This window comes from Antedon bifida, chromosome 7, assembly GCF_963402885.1.
Source record: "Antedon bifida chromosome 7, ecAntBifi1.1, whole genome shotgun sequence".
Taxonomy (NCBI): Eukaryota; Metazoa; Echinodermata; class Crinoidea; order Comatulida; family Antedonidae; genus Antedon; species Antedon bifida.
The window spans coordinates 2,990,214-3,013,806 of NC_136232.1; the positions used below are offsets into that span (position 1 = coordinate 2,990,214).

General features: G+C 33.9%; 1 protein-coding gene across 3 annotated transcripts; it reads left to right on the forward strand.

Moving 5' to 3' along the window:
• The first annotated feature begins 162 nt into the window (after nucleotides 1–162).
• LOC144849152 (uncharacterized) lies at nucleotides 163–23,430 on the forward strand. Of its 3 annotated transcripts, none has more exons than XM_078706172.1 (16): nucleotides 163–225; nucleotides 529–1,490; nucleotides 2,480–2,672; nucleotides 3,618–3,777; nucleotides 4,450–4,575; nucleotides 4,928–5,051; nucleotides 5,706–5,775; nucleotides 8,047–8,161; nucleotides 8,718–8,835; nucleotides 9,181–9,290; nucleotides 19,760–19,831; nucleotides 20,256–20,542; nucleotides 20,694–20,770; nucleotides 21,262–21,441; nucleotides 22,047–22,110; nucleotides 22,206–23,430. In XM_078706172.1, the coding sequence occupies exons 2-16, from the start codon at nucleotides 694–696 to the stop codon at nucleotides 22,293–22,295; spliced, it is 2,583 nt and encodes an 860-aa protein (XP_078562298.1). In that variant the 5' UTR covers nucleotides 163–225; nucleotides 529–693; the 3' UTR covers nucleotides 22,296–23,430. The 3 variants fall into 3 exon arrangements, with proteins under 3 accessions (XP_078562298.1, XP_078562300.1, XP_078562299.1); XM_078706174.1 differs by having other exon boundaries at nucleotides 21,265–21,441; XM_078706173.1 differs by having other exon boundaries at nucleotides 189–225; nucleotides 532–1,490.
• Nucleotides 23,431–23,593: the final 163 nt, after the last annotated feature.

The window sequence follows — 23,593 nt, forward strand, 5'->3', positions numbered from 1 at the left end:
TGATGATTATTGGTGGTGGTAGGTCCGACCCGAAGATTAAAACATTTTAAGTTATAAAGTAAAACAACTACAGATGATGTAAATATTTTTCAATATAGCGCCCTCTTTTTTGCTTGTGATGGCGCCCGCTTTTAAATTTCACAGGAAGTTTTCGTGTTCAATCAAGCATGTAAATGGCAACAGGGATTGGCTCAGTTTGGTATTTGAAAAAAAGGAGTTTAGCAGGTAGGCCTACAGTATGTTATTAAATTATATTATCAAGTCTAAAACAAATATAATTGTCTTTCTGTCTAGGTTATAGATAGACTATGTTAAAAAACACTCGTAGTATTAGTACCACTCAATTTAAGTAGTAGGCTCTAGGCTACCACCACACCGGCCACCAGGGAGGTCGACAGTGTGTTGCAGGAAAGAGGCTCGCAACGACTATACCGGGAAGTTGCATCCATACACTCACCGGTCTAGCTAGACTAGTAGGGTGCATTGTTAGGCATATTAGTTTGTACTTTATTCTATCTTTCATTTCAGCAGTGAAGTGGAGTGGTTCATGCAAAAGGACAGGATAGATGAGTGTCTATCTATGAATGTTTCTTTGTAATGATGTAACATCACTCACATTGTAAAGGAAAATGGGAAGTTTAGTTTAACAAAACCAAATATTTTATCCAGTACTGCTGTCCTACTACAACCAAAATGGATGAACAAGAAAATAAGAGTGAACTAACAGACTTTACAAGTAAAGAATGCAAAAGAAATGAAACACTAAAACAACCAAAAACATACAAACCAAACTGTGAAACTCAACCAAATACTAGTGATACTTTAGTACTTGAACCGGAAGGCGAAAACTGCGAACCTTTGGTACAACTTAATGACGTAATTGTAGAGTCCAACATAGCAAATGTACAACTCAAAAGCAGCTGCAATACATCTGGCATACAACCTCCAGAATTTGAAACCACAGAATCGTATCCCGAAAGAAAAAATTCATCTGAAACATTTGTTGAACTGAACAAAGCCGATGAAAACAGAATGCATACTGAATGTGAAGATGATTGTGACAAAGACGAAAACATGATGGAATCATGTGAAACCATCCAAGTAAATTCCGAAACCCATGAAAAATTCAAACTGGCAGAATTCAATGACAATGTGAATTTAGAATGTGAAACTATTTCAATGTCTTCAGAATCAGAGGAGCAACCCATTAAACTTTTAAAATGCGAAACCGACGAACTTCCAGAATGCGAAGCCGACAAACACCTGGAATATGAAACCGATGAAAATCGGGAATTAAAAACACACAGAGACACCCCAGATAGTGAAACGTATGAGCATCTGGAATGCGAGACCGATGAAAATCTGGAATTAGAAACCGATGAAAAACCGGAATGTGATAAAGATGACGGTATGATCTATGATGAGTATGGCTTTGCTTGTGTGGATGCCAAAAATGACACAATTGAACGACAACATGAGTATACTAAAAGGTGATGAAAAACATTTTGCTAATTTTAAATAAGGATGTGTCGGAAGGTTAAAGATGAATTGTCCCCCAAAACATGAAAAATTAAGATTAATAAAATCAGACTTTAAATAGGCCATTTTGCAGTTTTAATAAAGTTCACTTTCTGTAAAAAAAAAGAAATGATTACACTTATAAGAAGACAAAAGAAACCAAACCAAAAAAAGTATTTTTTGATTTAAATTACATTTTTTCAGGTAACTAATTTTTTTTTTTTCGATCCAGGTTCTGGTCAAAGTGAATAACTATCATCATGTGACATTAAAAATGGCATTTAAAAAAAAATATGTGAAAACAAATCTTTAACAGAAATAATTGTTCATTAAAAAAAAATAAACTGCAGTATAGTATGTCAAAATGCCTTTTCCCTCTTAATTATTGCACTTCTATTCAAAGACCATTAATTTGTGTAAAGGCTAGCCTCATTTATGATATTATTTATCAAATAAACCTGTTTTGTGCCAAACAAGTATTGCATTAGAAAATATAAATAACCCAATAAAATGTATCAATTTTTGTTTAATATTCCGATGGAATGACTAAAGTGAAGAAACTATAGTTATTTGGTAACTTTGCTCTAAATGTTGTTTTGTCTGTTGAAACTTATTGACTATAAATTAAAAAAACAAATTAATATTATACAGGCTAAAATGATGCTTAGATGAGTAATAATTTTAATACACAGAATAAACTAATTCTTTGAAACAGTAGGTCAATCAACATAAACAAAAATTTATGTTTTTATTAATTAAATAAATTGTTTGTGTTTGTTTGAACAATTCATAGATTGATTCTTATATAGACGACATATCGCAAAAAGTCATTGAAAAAACAGGGTGGAGTCAGGCAAACAGACATAACTTTTAACTTAATAATTATCAATTGAAATCATTATGCCTATAGTATAAGTTATCATAACTATACACAGTTAATGAATTTTATTTCAATTTACAGCACCCTGTCAGAATCTCAACAACAAGCACTATCTAAGTTCCTTGATCAGATTTCAGGTGATATTGATAACAAATGCCTAGGTAAATTGCAATCGCACATCCGTAGAGGAATTCCGCACCATTTGAGAGGGAAGCTATGGAAAGCTGTTTTGGGAATAAATAAGCTACAGGCTTCAAGCAAATTCAATTATTTGGTATTTACAGTTAATTTGTTTAATAAAAAGGAGTCAATAGTTTGACCTTTACAATTTGAATACTGTACAGTATATGATTTGTCTTTTGTATTGGTTTAGCTCTATGAAAGGAAATGTGTTTCTTCCGTAAAAAGTGTGCGACTGTTATCAATAGGATAATAGTAAGTCTAAAGATAATTGCTCCATCTTGTGACATCAAATATTAATTATATTAAGTGCTCAGACAGAAAGACCTTGTGAAAATGCACCCGATTCCCGGTGCTATATCTCAACATACTAATTTCCGAAGTATCAAAGGAATATTTAATAGTAGTTGCAGTATCTCATTTATAATATCACATGTGGTGCCTGTATCATAAGGTTAGGTTAAGGGTTAGGTTACTACTAGTAAGATAAACATGTGAAATATTCCTATGATACAGATACAGTACCAATCGGCTGTTTTTTTGGCCCATATTGATGTAGGATACAGTTAACTTGGGATTTTAATAAGCATTTTTGCACCATTAGAACCCCTATTAAGGGGACACCTTCGGGCTCAACAAATTGTCCCCACAATTGTGGTGTCCCCTAAATAGAGGTTGATTGTGTCCCCTGAACAGGGGTGTCCCAAAGGATGGGTTCTACTGTACGGTATTTATCGATTTTTCTGAAAACCAATATACATTGTCTGTTTGCCAGTATATAATAGATGTTTGCATTTCAGGGCGATAGTTCTTATAAATATATAAATACTAATACAAATTGTATTGTGCAAGCTGACTAACTACAAAGCAAGTAATACACTTGTCAAATGATTTTTAAGTAAACAGTAACATATTTCAAGTTACTGTACCCTCAAAACTTTATTGAGCAAGTGCTGTTTTTATGTAAATATTAAGTTCAATAAACACCACAGACAGAAGAATACAAATCTTATTGATCATTACTCCACTTGTTTTTCAGTTAAACGTTCAGTTACTGCGGCAGCAGTTAGTGGACTTAAATATCAGCGAATATTGCTCAAGTAAATTAGCGTCCGACAGTTTAGACGACTACAACGTGGAGTTTTATGAAAAGTCGCATATTCCGGTCACGGTTATCCGTCAAATCTCTGTAGACGTCGGTATGTAGCCTTGAATTATTTTGTGTTATGGACAACATCTTGTTGTTTTTATTATGCATTATTCATTATTAGAATTATACATAAAATGAATGATTAATACCCTACTGTATTGTAGTAATATATTAAAAAATATACAGGACAGTAAATTGAATAAATAATGATTCACAATCACATACAGTACTGATAATTAATATGCTATTGTTAACAGTACAGTAATTCTTGGATTATAAGTACTTTTACTCAAGGCCGAACGTAAAAAACATGTTGTGCAGTGTACACTAATTTAATTATTATTCACACAGAATAAATCTAAACTAATTACAATATTCTCTCAAAAGGCTAAACATTTAGAAACTAGCAAAAACCAAAAATAAAAGCAATGAGATCATTTTACTGTATTGGGTATAAAGGCCAATTTACACAGACGAACGGTAAGCGGAAAACCGCGTAGCTTGTCCCACGAAGAATCTGTATCTATCCTAAGCGTAAAAAACCGGTCCGATCCGCGATGTGTGTAAATGGTCATATTAAGGAATAATAGATTCTATATTTTTTATTACCGTTACCGCCCGTCTGTAAATCGGCCTTAAAGTGTAAAAACACCATCAAGACCCTTATTCCAATCCACTCCATTTTTAATTTAGGATTGTATATCTTTTACCTTGACTTTAGATCGTACGTTCCCACTTCATCGTAGATTTCGTGGCAATGGGGTAGAGGGGGTTGAGGGGCGGGCAGCATTATTTCGTGTTCTTGCTGTTTATGCCAGATACAACCCAGCTGTTGGCTACTGCCAGGGTAAGAATAACACTTTGCAATATAATTATTTTCTCCAATATATTGCATGGACTTAACGACAGATAGAGGGATAGTATAAATAAGAGAGAGGTCAAGAGAGGGAACAATATGAAGCGCATGTGATGTACTGTGTTTTGAGGGAGGATTAGAAATAAACGGTCAAATATGTGTTATCATTCATTTACAGTATATCTGAGTCCATAACATTATAATAACCAACATTATGGACGATAAAAATGTGATTTCTAAATGTACAGTATAAACTAAAGGTTAATGGCCAACAATTCTTAAAAACAAATTGAGACTTAGCTATTATATTATCAAATAAATATTTATATTTTTTAAATTGTAGGTATGTCTTATATAGTCGGAATGCTCTTAATGAATCTAGATGAGGTTGATGCATTCTGGGTAATGGTTGTGTTATTTGAAAAGGCCAAGTATCTGTCGGGCTACTTTAACTCGTCCATGGGCAGGTACAGATACTTTGAATTGCCTAGCTTCTAACATAGACAATAATTGTACAGGTGTAGCATAATTGTCTTGTGCAACAATACAGACATTCACTAGTATAGGAGGAGTGTACTGTACCATAGAGAAATTTGGATCCTTTCGCATTGCTTATGTTGAGTTCCATTTTCCATAACCTTTTGATGAAATTTGTGTACATATCCTTAGTTTTATGGAATATATTGATTTTGATTGATAAAAAAAATATTCAAAATTGTATGCATTCTTTAAACACACAGTAGAACTTTCCTCCTCCTCCTTTCCGACACCTATTATTCAGGGGACATCCCTATTAAGAGACACTTTCCCCATGATATCAACAAAAGACAATAAATGTTTAACACCATGGTCAACCACTATTCAGAGGCCAACCAAAAAAATTTTAAAAACTGCGTTGGTACAGAAGATGTCTGTATAATAATAGGGTTCTACTGCATATTTTAATATTTAAATCTACTCTTCACTTAATATACCTGTTTTCCTCAATAAATAAATGTATCTAACCTACATAAATATATTAAAAATATTGTCTCCATATTTAAATAATACATAAACAGTATTTAAATTATTCTGTGTTTTACTTTTTCATATGTTACCATACGTTATGTTTAATGTTGCAGAATACAGCGTCATGCAGAGGTTTTTAAATGTCTACTTAAGCAAAGAAAGCCATTACTGTATAGGCATCTGGTAAGCTAATCAAACTCATTAAATACATTTTTGTTTGTGCTATTTATTCAAATTGACAATTTTGAAATAAGGTCTAAAATAATGTAGTAGTAGTCAAAGAAAATGTTATTTTATCCATTTTTTAATGTCAAATATCAATTTTATCTATCTATTTTTTAAATATATATGACTCACTCGATCACACAATGTTTCATATAAAAATGTCTTAGTAGAAAGTAGAGTTTGTGAAATAATCACATTAGTTTGTTGAGAGACTAAAATATATTAATTCAAAACAAGTTAATTTCATTATAATTTCATCCTTGTCAATGCATTGTTTGATCTATTGATTTCTATTGATTATCATTATACTACTATTTAAACAGATTGATTGAAAATCCTAGTGCATTTTAGGAAGCATACCATATTGATTTTTGCATAATGCAACAAGTACTAAACATTAAAGCTGAATATCCCTGTTTTCCTCCATAAATAAATGTGTCTATTCTAATCTACACCAAACATATATATATATATATATATATATAATTTGAAACGATAAAGATGAGGAAATCTGTGAGAATGAGAAAAAGTCGCCCCAACCGAGTCGCCCCAAGTCTCGGTTGGGGCGACTTTTTCTCATTCTCACAGATTTCCTCATCTTTATCGTTTCAAATTAATTAATTAAATTTCAGTATATCACCGGGCGGTTTAGAATTAATGTTCTTTGCCTCTTGTGTTTATATATATATATATATATATATATATATATATATTGGTATTGAGCACTCTATCCTAACGGTCTGATAATTTCAACCTGAATATATATATATATATTACTTGCACTGATGAAGGGCTAGTGTTGCCCGAAAGCTCTGTTAACTTTTCTGGCTGTTTAACTTTATCGTTTTTGATAAATTTAGCTTTTCGCTTATTTTGTATCTCTTCATTGAGATCCAGCCACTGATACGCACGCACAGCATTGTCATTTTTTCAGTATTTTGCCTTTGGATTTATATATATATATTAAAAATACTGTCTCAACTACACAATATATATATATATTACTACACAACGTAAAGGACGAAAGTGCAATGCAATTAATTTGACCAATCACAACATGAAGGATCATCTGAATTGTGTTTGTTCCACGCACTTGCGTTGCACTTAAATATTTTAAATTTAACAAAAGTGAATTACCTGTTACGTAAACAAAATTATCCTTCGTGGGCGTTGATATTTCCTGTACAATAGGCTTAATTTGTGGACTTCCTTGGACAAAGCGACAAACAGATAAAAATGCGTTGAAAGCAATTACTAGTTGCTTACAATGTGAATAATTACTTCACCTGCTCTTTGTTACAAATCATTTACTTAGTAATTGATAGCTAAATTGATTTTCTCTTAGATGTAGCCTACACAAATCCACAGTAGAAAAACTTTTATTGTATGATATGTTTTATAGATTATATTTTACCAAGAAGTTCCCACTTCTGTGTTGTGCTTTTGGCCTATGATTCCCTCTTAGGCTGTTTGTTAAATTGTTATGTTAGTTAACAGTGGGTGCATTTTTATTCTAAATAATCTGTCCATATACATTTACCATAATGTATTATATTATAAAGGGATAGTATAATGATTTGTATGTTTCGATGATGACGTCATCAACTAAGCATTAGTATGCATAATGTCCAACATAGTTTCACTGCATTAAACTTAATATAACCTGACCTGAATCATTATCAACTTACTTGTTATGCAGTGCATGTGACCCGAGTCATTATCAACTCACGCAATACAGGTTCATGCTGCACTATATAGTGATCGACACTATTGTCATGGATTTTTTTCTTGTGCTTGCCCATCCGCAATTTTGCCTATTTTGAATCTATTGCTCAGATCTCAAAATGAAAAGTTAATTGTGAATATAAATTCATGTACAATTTTTACCCATCAGATTTTGTGACATATGGCTGGCAATCTGAATTTTAATATTGGATTTTCACCTCTTTCATCATAGACCGTACCTACCTTTATAGGTGCTCAATTTCCTACAAAATTTGAATATATTATTGTTAAGACAATTCTTTTTCATGCATTTCATTTTATTTGATGTCATCATGTTCATTGCATTGCGCCATCATGTTATGTTGCATTTACGCGGATATGTTTTTGGTACTGTACTATATATATTATGTATTCTATAATCCTAGTTTTCAAACCATTAGCTACTGTATCTACAGAGAGTACTCATTAATTAAAATGTACTGGATTGTCTTGTTATTTTCATAGGAGAAAGTTGGTGTTCATCCATTAATGTTTATCACTCCATGGTTTATGTGTCTGTATACATCATTACCATGTTGGGACACAGTGCTATCAATATGGGATCATCTTATAATGCAAGGTACAGTAATTCTTACTGTTTTTCACGTATGTCTCTGTATCTCTATCACATCTATTCTTCACTTGTCTATTTTGTACCAGTGTTTATTTTGTACCTGTATAAAACCAAGGAAATCTAACAACAGGATACTGAGCTCCAGAGATCAAAGGGTTTATCTGTTGCTGCGAAACGATCATTCTAAACCCAATAGCAGACACTGCATGCCGTGAAGAATGTAAGTTGGTATTTGTCGCAACCAGACATAAGATCAAAGGATTGTTACGAGTTCCTATTTTGGCAAGGAGAGCTCAGTTTGCTGCTGTTGACTGCCTTGATAAAACCAACATAGACCATTATACTATAATGGTCACCTCTAAGCATTTCACATTTCCAGTCACTCAACAGGTAAAGAATAAAGACATTTCATAGGTAGTGGATTTTATAGGTACAGTAGTATGGCATTATACATACATTACATCAGAACTGTTCCATATTCCGTATGAGGGGTGTCTGTGTGGAATAATTCTGTAGTAAACGAACATTCATATTTATTCAGATAACTCATACTTGTGTTTAGGAGTTACAGTGATTTTTCGAGTTGGCCTCGCATTGTTGGAAATCGTTGAAGACAAAATTATGTCCACGACAGATATGTCACTGATCTTGCCTTCCCTACTACATGTGCCAGTGGCTTAGTGAGTACCTATACATATTGTGTAATGCTTTAAAATTAAGTCTGGTATCAACTACTTTTCCGCATGTTGCTGTGCTTTTTTCTTCTAGATGACTTAAGGCCTGTTTACACTAAGCACGATAAACAATGATGATAAATAATTTATCTAATTATGTTCGTTATCATTGTAGTAAAAGTATTCCTTTAGAAGACTGTAAATGGCTTGTCATGGATGTGGCTCAAGTCTATGACCGAGTTTAAAGAAAGTTGTTGCTGGAAACTTGCTCTAGTAAACTTAAAACCATAGAAAGGAGTCATGAATCAAATTTAATCGTAGAATTCATATGAATGGTTGTCTTTTTTACAGTGCCAAGTCAGACAGCTTATTACCAGTTCTCTGGGAGACGACGGTTCATCGGTGGGAGATTGACAGCATACAAGCTATTGTTGATGAGGAGATTGAGAAAGCGAAACAAGGTAAGGGGTACACTAGTTCAAAAGGGATTAATGGTGGTTGCAAAACCAGTAGAAACTATATTGACCTAAATTACATACAGGTTTGAAAGTGCACAAAATCTTCAGGATCCTAAAGCCTTGTCTACACTATCAAACTTTATGTGACAAAAATATGTGATGTGCCCATATATAGACATAATGATGTCATATCATTACCATATTTGGGCATATCACTACCATATTTAGGCACACACTTTTTTTGTCAAATTAGTTTGATAGTGTAGACCGAGCTTAAGGCAAGGATATTTCTGATAAAGCCGCAATTATTGCCAACATTGCTTAATGTGCACTACACTATTATAGTAACCACAGCTACGTTTGCATATTTGTATTTTACTATGGATCGCACCGGTCATATAACTATCCTGTCCAAGCCTTGTACCTCGTTGATCATGTACTATATTTAATTGTTTATATTGACAATGTTTTTGCACTTTTTGATTTGCATTTTCAATACTACACTATATTCATTCATTTTTTTTAATTCATGAGCAAAATGTGCATTTTGTTGTGCTTGTTTTTAATCAGCATGGTTTTGCAATGCTTTTGTGTGTGTTTATGAAATTTACTACAATTAAAAAGTGTTTTCCAACATTACAGTTAATAACGATTTAGGTTTTTCCATAATAATTTGATATCGTTACTTATGTTATATGGATTTAAAGACTTAGAGAAAAGTTAAAATGAAAAACATACACATAATGATCAGCTTCGTCTGGATGGATCAACTACACCCCAAAGAAAATATATTCAGTTCTATATGGCTATAAATAGAAAACATAATGATAATCATGTGTGACAAATGATGATGATGACAAAGTCACAATATGAAGGGTGATGTCCATTGAGTGTAATGTACAGTATGTATCTTACCAATCAAGGTTAACTATAGCCCATTTAATACACAGGGAAAACAAATTACACAACATTTAAAAAAAAAAATAATGTTCTCAAATACATAGTAGATAATTCTGTTTTATTTTTACTGAATATTATAAAATATTGTTTAGTTAGTTCATTTCTGAACTCAAATCAATTTAAGAGTGCTTGTCACCAAAAATCAGACATATTCGTAATTTAGTGGCAAGGGTAAAAATTTCGAATTGGCTCATATTTTGCACATTGGTAGACCTTGATGTAAGTAAACCTGATGTGTAGTTTGTTTGGTAAAATATCGCTTAGTTTTCGAGAAAATCGAAAAATAACGATTTTCGGCCAATTTTGTTAATTTTTGGTGTATAATTTACATTAAGTTTAACAGCCTCTGGAAGCCAAACGTAGCTACCTAGCGTTTAAATATTTTACACTTATGTTAACTAGCATCTTGACAATAATTAAGTAAAGTTTCAAAAAATTTGATGAAATTCTAAGATTTTTACTAATTAATTACTAATTAGCATATATAAAACTCTTATAAAGTAGGGTAAAAACAAACGCGTTTTTTTTCATGTGCGACGAATTTTTTTTTAATAAAAAAATCATCAATCTAAAGTTTAGATACTAATATTTATGAATCAAGTAAAAAAAATTTGGGGAAACTTATTTGCGCTCCGCGCCAGAGCCACAAATTTGTAAGAAATTCAAAGATTTTATCTGTCGGCAAGATCAATCGGATGTACCTATTGTTCTCTATTTACATATTTAAGGTAAATTTTACTATGAGAAACAAACTTTAAAGGTAAACTGAAAGGTCCTGAATAATTTGGATTTACGTTTTAATATTATAAACACAAACTAAAAATAAATTTCTAGTAAAATTTAAACGACTAACCCATGATGAAATTAAGCAATTACTATCTGAGCTCAACATTATAACTCGCTTAGCTTCATCAAGCCTGTTATGTTTTCCACAAGGTGAATTTATTCTCGCGAATTGAACATTTTTTGCATGCGCAGTTTATTTTTATCAACAACGTGTTCCATTGGGCGTGCGCGTATACGCGAAAATGTTTGATTTGCGCGAATAATTTCGCCTAGTGGAAAACAGGCTTTACAACATAATTTTCTTATCTTCTCATATAGGGAGTTTTCGCACGAGCACGTTAACGCTATTTTCCAAGCTCCGCCCACTTTGTAAACAACTTGATCTGTGCGTGCGCAAGCATTACGAAAAACTTTAGTTACGTGCGTCGAGAACCTTATTTCTGAAAAATAGCGTCAATGAAAAACGTTAACCAAAACATGATTAAACATGCCTGGCTAGGCTTAGTCTCTAAACCCAAGGTATTCCGTGATTTGTTTTAATACTTGTGGCGTATGTTGCGTGCGCTACACATGTGTTGCGTTCTACACTTCCCGTCGAAGCGCGAAATCAAAACGAGCAAGTACGTTAACGCAAATGTTCGCTGAACTCTGTTGTTATGCAAATGAGTAGAATGGTGACAACCGTTAACGTTCATGTGCTCGTGCGAAATTTCCTAATAATTCGTGGCCTAAACAATAAATTATTGTTTTACCATTGTTTCACCCCTTCGCTTTATTAAAAATTTACAGAACGCGACTTAAAATACTAACAATTTAGACAACAGAATCGTCCCACATATTAAATTGTTATTTTAAAGAATTCTCACAGACACAGTTTTACCTTCGTTGCTACCTTAATCAATCGAGCAACTGCACGTGGAAACCAGCTTTCCCAGCAAATCAATGTATGGCTTCTTGCGCTTTATGGTTATATCTGTGGTATCAAGTTCAAGAGAAGCACACATTTCTTGCAACATTGGCAAAGAGAATCTGGAGAGTTTTTCTTGAGCTTTCAGTTCACAAATATTATGCCTTTCAAACATTATTGGATGCTGCAAGCCTATTGTGTCCAGTACGGTTTGCGACAAAATTTGAATTTCTCTTTCTTTTTCCGTTTTTGAATCGTCTCCATTTTCTTGGACTTCGTCACCATCTTCATTACTATCGTAATCATCATCTTCGTCATCATCATCATCATGAACGGCTGCATCTGTCCTCCTTTTTTTAGCTAAGCGTGAGAAAAAACTTGCAATCTGCTGTGCTGTTAAAAATTCACTCTTGCTAAATAGATGTGAACCATCGCTGTGCCTGGCCGATCTCATCTCTCGTGAGACATCACATGGATCAGCTTTCTGTCCTGTCTGCTCTCCAACGTCAAAAACATCAATAAGGTAGGTTTTCTGTGGAACAGAAAATCGGGTTTTTTTTGCAGAGGACTTTAACGCCCAGCCCATTTGCAGGTCGGGGCCAATGTCAAACCGTGGCAAATCGTTGGTTCTTGTTGGTTCTGGATTTTTAGAAGTACCCTCTTCTAGTTGTGTTGCGTATAATTTCATTGCCCTGTCATATAGTGTTTCATGTTCTAGTGCGTTCTTGTGATTTTCATAATCTAAGTGTTTCTCTAGGGAAGAGTATCTCTGATATGACCTAATGCAACCTTGTTCGCGACAAAAGAACAGTTTGCTGGGGGTGCCAGGACTTTCTTCACTTTCTATTTGTTCGTCGTCATTTATATCAGCTTGTTCTTCATGAGATGTCTTGGCTTGTATTCTTGCTTTTACTGTAATAAATGATACTTGATTTTGATCAGACGTTGTATCCTTATTATGAATTAAATTGGGTAGTTTCGAGGGCACACAGAATTTACTCAAAAGTAGATTTTGTCCTGCACCAATACCATACGCTATCCAGACCTTCATGGACCTGCTTCCATACTCTATGTTGTTGATGTGACTCACGCCTTTCCATTTCCCTGCTGCACAAATAGTACCAGTAGGTAAAGCACAAACTATGACTTTCACTCCAGGAATGCCTCCAAAGGACTCAATTGCTGCCTTCATCTGCTCTGGATTTTCAATATCTTTTCCTGAATTAAGATATTTATTCATGTGATTTTTGATATGGGCTGCCTTGCGGTCACATGCGCCCTTCCCCCCTTGAGGGTCCGAAAAATCAATACGTCGGATTTTGATCTTCGTTTCTTTCGCTATCTTTGGTAACGAGAGTAATGTTAGGGCAGAGTGGTAGCATCCTGCATTATCTTGACGCAGATACACAGAGTGTATATCGGGTGCAATAGATGGCAGCTGCCTCAACACATCGTCGATGATTGCCACAACAGTAGTACTATCCTGACTGCAAGATTTAAAAATATGCACAAACGTAAGCATCTGTACCTCTCTATCTTTATTCTTTTTCGTCAAGACCGTTATGTGCCACGGAAGTCCACGCTTTCCAAACCAGTCTCTTTGGCTTTCGCGGTATTTACGTGGTACAAACTTCATCGCCCAGTCTAAAACAATTAGGGCACAACCAGGATTCAAATCTCCTAAAATATCATGTCGTGCAGCGTCTTGGTTAATGGATCTTAAGATATGCGCCTTCCACGTCTCGATGTCTTGGACTGACCGTGTAATTACGTACTCCATGTCATCTTTTTCTTCAGAAGAGCAGCGCACTTCGTTTAAAGCTTCAAGAATTTCAGACAAAGCTTCTGGAAATATACGACATCTGTCACATCTTGCATTGTGGTCATGATCACAGACAGTCTGGTAATATTTGTCTTCGCAAGAACTAAGAGCATACGCCCTACAATGATCGGCAACTTCAGAATGGTTAGAAATGTGAATCTGCAATAATATATAAAAGGACTTGTATAAAAAATGTAATTAGTTTTGAATGTTTCTTACATGCTTTACTGAGCAACATACAACGCGCTACTTTGCCTTTTTTATTATATTGTTTTTCTATTTATACTGTAGCAGTTATCAAGATATTTAAACAAGATTGTTATTACCTTATAGTCACCTTTTAGGTAGCGCTTGGCATCTTTAAGTTTTTGGTTTGTTTGTTTGGCCCAAGTCAAACCCATTTCATAGCAATCTCCCAGCTTATCAACGATGTTCTCCAGGTCATCGAAGGATTTTCCACCATTGGCAGAGATATAATCAAGGCCCTGTAAGGATTTGCGTACAGAAGCAGAACAAACACTGAGAACTCTACGCAATGTACTGCGGCTCATAGGTTGAAAATTCTTCTCTTGACAGTAACTCTCGTATTGAAGAATACATTGTTCTGGGATAAGATTACGCACAACATTTGGGATTTTTATAACTCTGTCTGTAGAAAGTTTTAGAGTTTTTTCTCCAAATGGCAAGTCTTGTATAACTTGAGAACTTGTTATAAAGGTAACAAAGTGGTCAATTTTCCCTGGCTGTACGCATACTCTAGTGTTCTTTAGAGGTTGAATTACAGAACCTCTACCATGTAACAATAAATGGTGTTTGGCCACGTTAAAACGGTATCTAGTCAAGTTAGGTATCCATTTCTGCAGTTCCTTGAAGGTAACCTTATCAACCATGATCGATAAAATCTGACGTCTTGTACTCCAGTGGTTAGTATGAAGATAGCATTCTGATAGAGCATCTAATAGAGAAGAATCGGTTCTTTCGTCAGCTTCTGTGGTTTTATCACTTGATAAGCCTTCAAGTAGAGTAGTCGACTGACCAGGTGCGATTTCTTCCAGGCACATAGAGACAACTTGACGAGCCTTGCGCATGTGGAAACGTTTAGTACGGTCTGAAACTTGCTCCAGCGGTGCAGATAAAGGATATCTAATTGGACTCACGTCCCTTGAATTGAGAAATGCATTTAATTTTTCTCTTGGTGTAGATTGAATTGATTCATCTTCTGAGGTAGCTGAAGCAAAAGTTGGATCGCAAAATTGATATAGGCTCATTTGAGTATCCATAACATCACACGCCGGTGTTTGACAAGTTGGAGTGGCTAATGGCATGTAAAACTCATCCTTATTACTTTCCTGAAAATAAGAATAATATTGGTAAAAAATTACTACTGACTTTGATTCAATTATTGACGCACTGATTCGTGATATATATAAAATGATGATGACAATGGCAGGGAATGCAGAAAATATTCCTCCTACCACCAACATACGAAAAAAAATGAACAAAGTAACATGAAACACATTATTTCCGCCAATAAATGCGTATTCATAAATGTCATACTGTACGGTATTTTTTAACTTACAGTTGTTAGTGCGCTCATCTGATCGACGAGACTAGGGTTATTTGTTTCAGTGTTCGAGGTTACAGGTAACAATGACTTCAGCATCTTACGGCAAGTTGAACAGATACCTGATAAAAAGCGTAAAAACATTTACTTACAGGGTTTTGTTTAACAGTTTAAATTACATTAAATATATAAAAATATAAAAATTAAATTATATTTACCTGAACCAACTTGCAGGAAAGTTCCTGTTTTCTTTAATATTAGTTGCGAATCTTCTTTGCTAATACCCCTATCGCACTTGGGTCCCTTTCCTTTGCTTTGGATGTGATTAGAGAGATCAGGCGGCACTCTACATCTGTTGTTATTTCCTCGAGACCAACCTAAGCCAAGTTCCGATCGATGCAAGGGACAAACAGTCCAACTATGTATATCAGCGGGCAAGGTAAACATGGCTGCTCGACTAAGAATTAGCTCTACCTCACTATCAATGCCCGTAAACCTAAACATGTGTCTGTGTGCAGCGATTTCCTTCTGGCATGCTTGTAAAGGTAGGACTTCAGTGCTCTGTTTGCGGTCTTTTCTATCGAATCCACAAGCTCCGCCAACAACCGATTTAAAAGAACATGAAATCTCCATCTTGTTTGAACTTAAAGCCATCAGACAATAAGTATATATAAAAATTATTTTCAACACGTCTTTACATTGTAAGACATAAACTAAAATGGATAACAAATCAGTTCCGTTGTCAACGCCAATGAAGATATCGTTGTCTATCGAATATATGCAGTAAAGTGTTTTGTCTACTGTGGTTAATGTTTTGAAACATTCTCGCTGAGTATGTTCGACCAGGTTCGACAAACAGGAAAACGATAACAAGTTAAAACAAATGTGTTTTTCAGTTTTATCCTATAAACTATGAGAGGATGGAATAATTTATAATAATGTGGTTTGACAAAGAATAAGCGAGTGATTTTTAGATAATTGCTTAATTTTGTATATTGATTAGTAATTGAAATTTTACCAGAAACGTATTTTTAGTTTGTGTTTAAATTGCAACTTAATTCAAAATTATTCCAGGAACTTTCAGTTTATCTTTCAATTTTGTTTCGCGTAATAAAAGTTTAGCTCAAAGCGACTTAGATTGCTAAATAGATAACAATAGGTACATCTGATTGATCTTGCCGACAGATAAAATCTTTGAATTTCTTACAACTTTGTGGCTCTGGCGCGGAGCGCAAAATAGTTTCCCCAATTTGTTTTTACTTGATTCATAAATATTAGTATCTAAACTTTATATTGATGATTTTTTTATTTTAAAAAAATTCGTCGCACATGAAAAAAAACGCGTTTGTTTTTAACCTACTTTTTAAGAGTTTTATATATGCTAATTAGTAATTAATTAGTAAAAATCTTAAAATTTCATCAAATTTTTTGAAACTTTACTAAATTATTGTCAAGATGCTAGTTAACGTAAGTGTAAAATATTAAAACGCTAGGTTGCTACATTTGGCTTCCAGAGGCTGTTAAACTTAATGTAAATTATACACCAAAAATTAACAAAATTGGCCGAAAATCGTTATTTTTCGATTTTCTCGAAAACTAAGCGATATTTTACCAAACAAACTACACATCAGGTTTACTTACATCAAGGTCTACCAATGTGCAAAATATGAGACAATTCGAAATTTTGACCCTTGCCACCTAATGTTTGATTTTTAGTGACTGGCTCTCTTAAGTTTTAAATATTTCTCATTTTTTATGCATTATTTTTGCTCTATGCCACAATGTTATACTCTCAAGTACCAGTAGATGTTTTGATTGTTTGCTTTCTTTGCTCTTTTTACCCTTTCTTTTAAATTTTCCTCCTTTTTGCTATGATTAAGAACGCATTTAAGAATGTACTTTAGGGACACAGACATCTTGTGAATGTTGCCTTAGTATTTAAATTTTTATCACCTTCTTGTACTGCGTTTTTTCTTGAAAGAAATTGGATGTTTTTTAGGATTATAGATTTATTGAATTGGTGGAGGAAAGCTTCCTTGTCAAAATAATTCTATTGCAGTACTTGTTTTAGTATTAGTCCAATGTGTAGTTTATGGTCATGACTATAAACAACAATATGGCATGAATGCCTCGTCCAGTATCATACATTATAAAAATACAAACAAATTCAGCTACTGCAGTAGAATAGACTGACATAAGTTAAATTGGATATGTAATACTAAGTTGGACACTTAGTGAAATGTGTCTTTCTTTCCATTGCCTCGATGTAGCCTCTATGTGCGTGAAGGCCTTAAAACGATGGCGAAGAGGAGGCAGATTGCAACAACTGGCCCTGGAGCCTAACTTTTTTCATGGCGATCTGGCGGCTCTCTCCTCCAATGCTGTCGCTGGAAACTGTTGCATACAATAACTCACAGCAACACTTCTTCTCTGTTGTAAATGTTCTCTGACAAATTTACTGAAATATACATGTTTACCATTAATCTAGTATTTATAATCACAGTACTACAAAACCATGTTATTTCCTTTGTGATCAATAATCCATATCACTTATTTATTTGTCAGTGGTGTTCAGGCAGATTTAATTACTATGGGGAAATTAAAATTACTTTTGTGTGTTTTTTTTTCAAATTTAAAATCTGTGCCATAACTAATGGTTCTTTTTCCTTTTTTTCTAATGGTGCCATTACTGTATGCTCAGCAAATAAATCTTTATACCTGCAGGAGAAAATTCCAGTCTAAAAACCAGTTATAAATTTCTAATTAAAACCATTTGAAATTAACTGGTTTTACTGTAATTTGGTTATTGTAGTAACTGGTTTACTGGTATGATAACTGGTTTAGACTGCTTAAATATTCCAATTGATTATCATAGTGTAAAACCAGTTTAAAGCATGTCATTTGGTTACTAATATTCAGAGGTGTCTGGAACTGGGAATTTTCTTTATTAACTAAAGTAGACCCTAGAGTACATTTTACAAAGTTCTTATTTCCTAGAATATTAGAAAATTGAATAAAAAAACATATATATTTTTTAGAAAGTAGAATATCATGAATCAAATTCAGTTTGTAGTTGGAAATATTTAACACAATTAAAATGTACTTGTATTATATATATTTATAGAAATTTAATTATATTTATCTAAATAAGCTATTTATTATCATTCACTTAACATTTAAAGTTAGTTTATTTTTATGGTATCATATATCTTATTTTTATTGCTATAACTATACTACTGTATATTAAGACTAAACATATATTACTATAACTTACATTGTAAACAAAATATATATTAAATAATTAGTACAATTAATACTAGAATACGATGCTATAGAGGTTAGCATCAGTTCCCACAACTTGTGGGCAAGTAGATTAATGTAGCATTAGTTCCCACAACTTGTGGGCAAGTAGATTAATGTAGCATCAGTTCCCACAACTAGCATCAGTTCCCACAACTTGTGGGCAAGTAGATTAATGTAGCATCAGTTCCCACAACTTGTGGGCAAGTAGAAGTTAATGTACAGTAGCATCAGTTCCCACAAACTTGTGGGCAAGTAGAGAATAAATTCCCACAACCACCAGTAGTTTCATAGATAAGAAATATATAAAAAATCTAAGATTGAAAAAGTCACCCCAAACATCATTGCAACTCAAACTCTATTTCAAACTGAGGGTGGGGGAATAATTGTAAATGGAAATGCTAAAATCTTTTATCGTTTGCATTTTATTTTTCATGACAAGTATAAAATGTTTTAAGATTATAAAATAAAGGAAATTAAATACTGCGTGCATACATACAAGTACAATAAAAAGATTTATTTGTTCATTGTTCTCTCACATATCATTTTCATAATTGATAAGGACCTTACAGGTAAAGTATATACCCTTGCTCATTCAGTTTGTACCTTCTGACTCCCCTCTTCTTAATCTCTGTCTACACTATCAAACTTTATATGACAAAAAATGTGATGTGCCCATTATGGACATGATGATGTCATATCACTACCATATTTGGGCATATCACTACCATATTTGGGCACATCACACTTTTTTGTCAAACTAGTTTGGTAGTGTAGACGGGGCTTCAGATTAGTCAAAGTCATGCAAAATACTATACCCATAATGCATCATGCACTATTTAAGACCATAATTACCATTAACATGTCCTCGCATCATACCCATACATTCATATCATTCCCATAATGCATCATGCGATATCCACTGGCATGGCTCGTTTCATAATTTATCAAACCATTTTTCAAAAAACAGACAGTTTTATTTCTTCTTAATAAATTACTAACAACTTGCATGATGGGCACTTGCAAAGAGCACAAATTGTATCACCATTACTAACCCTTAACACTTGGCACTTTGACGCTTGCGTTGACATCAAATGTGGAATATTATATGTCAGTGTGTGTGTCTGATACAGGTCGCAAGAGAGCCCTGATGGCAGATGAATATGAGCAAAAATCAAAGAGGCACAAGACAAATGCAACAGAAGGTTAGTGTTATTTTTGGTATACTTCATTGCCTGTCAAAGTGTATATCTACATGTTTTCTATATAAATATTTTTCTCCAATATAGAATATATAAATGTATTTACAGTAACTTCAAAGAGTAGTCAATATTTAAAAAAAAAAACAAGCTTATTAAAATTATTATAAAATTATAAAGATATATAAGATATATGGAAGACAATGGGATTCTGGTAACTGTTGCTTTTGTAATTTAAAGTATTTTATTTTCTCCACAAAAAAAAAAAATAATAATTTTAATTCACAATTCTCCAAAATTCTTTCCTACAATTTTGAAAACTGACTTTCCATAAATTCAGACCTTGGCTTGGTATTGGACGATTATAGGTTGCACTGATACTGATCTTAATATACTATTGTATTATACTACTGTGTATTATGCCTGTTAGGTTCTTTGTTCAAGAGAATTGTCAACATCTTTACCCCTGCCAGTCAAAGACAGCAAGGACCATCATTGGGCAATAAATCACAAGTAGTAGCAACTAAAAAGAGAAAAGAGCGCCATCGCAAGTACCCTGGACATGTGGTCACCAGACGACAGACTAACCAAAAAGAACAGGACGAAGTTGCATCCACCGAGAGACGTTTAAGTTCCGTCTCGATCTCGCCACCACCGAAAGAGAATGACGAGACGAAACATCCTTTGGCGTTTCAGAGCAAAGATATAACATCCAAGGCAAGTATTTCAATAACTTTTATCCCCCGTAATGTCAAGTCAGTTACAATTCATTATGTGAACTTCTGGTGTAAACCTCACTTTTACTTTGAATACAAAGCTATTTTATGTTATTACTTATTCCTATACTGATACTTCTGTATATACTTAGGCTCCATATGACACCAGGTATAGAGGACGTAATACAGCAAAAAACAACATCGGAAATTCCAAAGCTTTACATACAGGGTAGGTGAGATTATTAGACAGTTGTAGAATGAAATGCAGCATTATACCCTTTTCACACCTGCAAAAACAAACCAACATCTTGCATAGTGAAAACAGTTTTCTAGAAATTCGAGATTTCACAGGGGGGTCTTTGTTACGAGAAAACCCGACTGCGCACGTTGCCCTGGTATTAAACTGACTAATCATAGTGATTTAATAGTGCACATCTATGTTTTCTCCCGAGATTTCTCACGTTTCGTGTATGATCAAACCTGGTTACAACTTGTTACAAGTTGTAACAATACTATACAGGTGTGAAAAGGGTATTAGAGGCATATCACATGCTGAACTTTCTCTTGTTTAAAACTCCTGTTATGCCAAATTTCCAGCAAAAACAGTAAGAGTAAGTAACTCAAGACATACACAGTTTAGTAAACCTTCTTATTATACTCGATTCTTATTAGATTCAATATTTATTATTTATATTTTATTTTTCTTGAATACTACTTCAGTAGGGATGTAACCTTAAGTCCAAAGTCAACAAGAAGATGTCCCAAAGGCTTCCAATTTGATGGCGTACGTCGTAGTCCAAGAATCAGCAGTACAGACTATAGATCTAGGCTGGAGAAGAAGACCCTAGAAAACTGGAAGAATCCATTTAACACGCCCTCCAACAGAAAGCTGATAAGCAGGTAAAAAATAGAGAGACTTCTGGAGAGCAAACCGGGACATCCCATAAAAAATGTAACCTTGATTTCTGCTACTACACTAGCCCAACTTGCTTATAAATGGCTCATTATGCATTTGGGATTGGACAGTTTTAGAGGTGTTTACCATCTCTTGGTCCCATCCTCCACACTAATGAAGATCTTAGTGAGAACAATACAATACAACTAATATTTTTTCTTTATTAAAAGCTCTTTCAATACAAAGTACTGGTCTCCCAAGAGGTTTGGGTTGATTTGAAAAAAAGTAGAATAAAAACCATTACAAAAAAAATAAACTACTTGACTAAATGTCTCATAATTATTGTGGATATGTACAGGTTATTCCCAAAGTAGATTGTAATCAGTGGCGTAACGGCTATGAGCGCTCACTGGCTAAACCCAGGATCTCTTATGGGGGCCCCTGAGCAGTGTCCAGAGAAAAAACATGCATTAAAATATGTCGAAAAAGGCTAAAAATACCTGAGGCCTCCAGCGTTGGAGGGCCACTTGGGGTTCCTAAGCCAAGGGCCTCAGACCTCTGCGTTAATTATGCCACTGATTGTAATATTTCATAATTGCTTTCTTTGTAGCTCAGCAAAAGTGCAACATGCTTTCAAGATGTTTCATACACCAACGCCATTGAGAAATAACCAGGTACTGTAGATATCAGTTTGCAAGCACCATCTTAGAATACCTATAGTCTGTCATTTGTGTAAAATGATTAACATGGTTTGTTTTCTTACAAGCAGGGACGTCGTCTGCAGCCCAGTCCATTCTTTTCCAGTCCAGAGATTGAAATGAGTACAATAGATACACCAAGACAACCTCAAGATCCATGAATTGACAACTTTGACCAGGCTGAGGCTTAAGTAGGCCTAGGCCTACTAGTGATTCCTTCATGTGAACTAGTATTTATTATATAAAGCTCTGCCTACACTATCAAACTTTATGTGACAAAAAATGTATTGTGTCCATATATGGACATTATGGTGTCATATCACTACCATATTTGAGCGTATCGCTACCATATTTGGGCACATCACACTTTTGTTGTCAACTAGTTTGATAGAGTAGACAGAACTTAAGATGTCTGTTTGATGTCTTCATTTTGATGTAATAACACTTCGTTTGTAGAACAATTAGTACTTACTAAAAAAAATTAAATGGCTGTAGTGAATCCACAGTAATTGATATTATATACATATTCATTAAGGTGATGAATATTTATCACCATCTGATTGATGAATATTCATTAGAATAAATAAATCATGGTAATGATCACTGCAATTGTAGTATAATTTTAACAGTACTTTACTAAATTTTATATAGAGATAAATGCAAAGGTTTATGCAAAATGGACACAGAGGAACTGTTAACTGACAAGAATAAATTAAGTAGGCCTTCTGCAATAAAAGGTTTAAACAGTAATAAACTGCTCTTGGTACCAATAGAGCTTTTCCCATTTGGATCTAAAGAAAGGGTAGATATGCAATTAAAGTAGTGCAGATACAGTAGTACTAAAAGGTTTTACATTTACATACAGGTGAATAAATATAATATGAATTAGGCAATATTTTGAATGCAGCAGAATTGGAAAGTTTTATTTTGTATACGAATCGTTACTGTTCTTGCTTCTAAAGAAGGCAGTTATACATTGAAATATATTTTGGGTATTGTGTGAAGATGGCAGGAACCATTCAAGTATGATCTAGATCAAGAAAACCAACAAGAATATTACAGTAGTACTTTGCCAGTACTATACTAATGCTTAATACCTATTGCATTGATTCACCATACTTCAGTTTGTTGGTTCCTTCCCAAACAGATTTCAATGACATTTTATGATATTTTTTAGGATTTGGATTGTATAAGGTAACTTTTTTTGTAGTCACAGAGTGTGCAATGTACAGTAGTCTAATACAATTGCTGTGCGTGTAGTATGTCGTTATCACTTAATAAATATGAATTACAGTATGTCGTATTGCTTTTGAAATATCTGGAAATCATACATACATTTTCAAGAAGCCCATTGCATTAAAAAAACAACTCGAGAGTCATCCAGTTAATCTACTTTGGTGGACTTGACAATTGGCACAGCTGTAGGCCTAATTTTTAACCAAAAATTAAGAGGAAAACA

Bases quoted from the DNA above. Each gene is read 5' to 3' on its own strand.
- LOC144849152 (XM_078706172.1), top strand. From the start codon at position 694: ATGGATGAACAAGAAAATAAGAGTGAACTAACAGACTTTACAAGTAAA. The intron at 5,776-8,046 runs GTAAGCTAATCA...TTATTTTCATAG, and splicing joins CATTACTGTATAGGCATCTG to GAGAAAGTTGGTGTTCATCC. The intron at 8,162-8,717 runs GTACAGTAATTC...ACTTGTGTTTAG, and splicing joins GGATCATCTTATAATGCAAG to GAGTTACAGTGATTTTTCGA.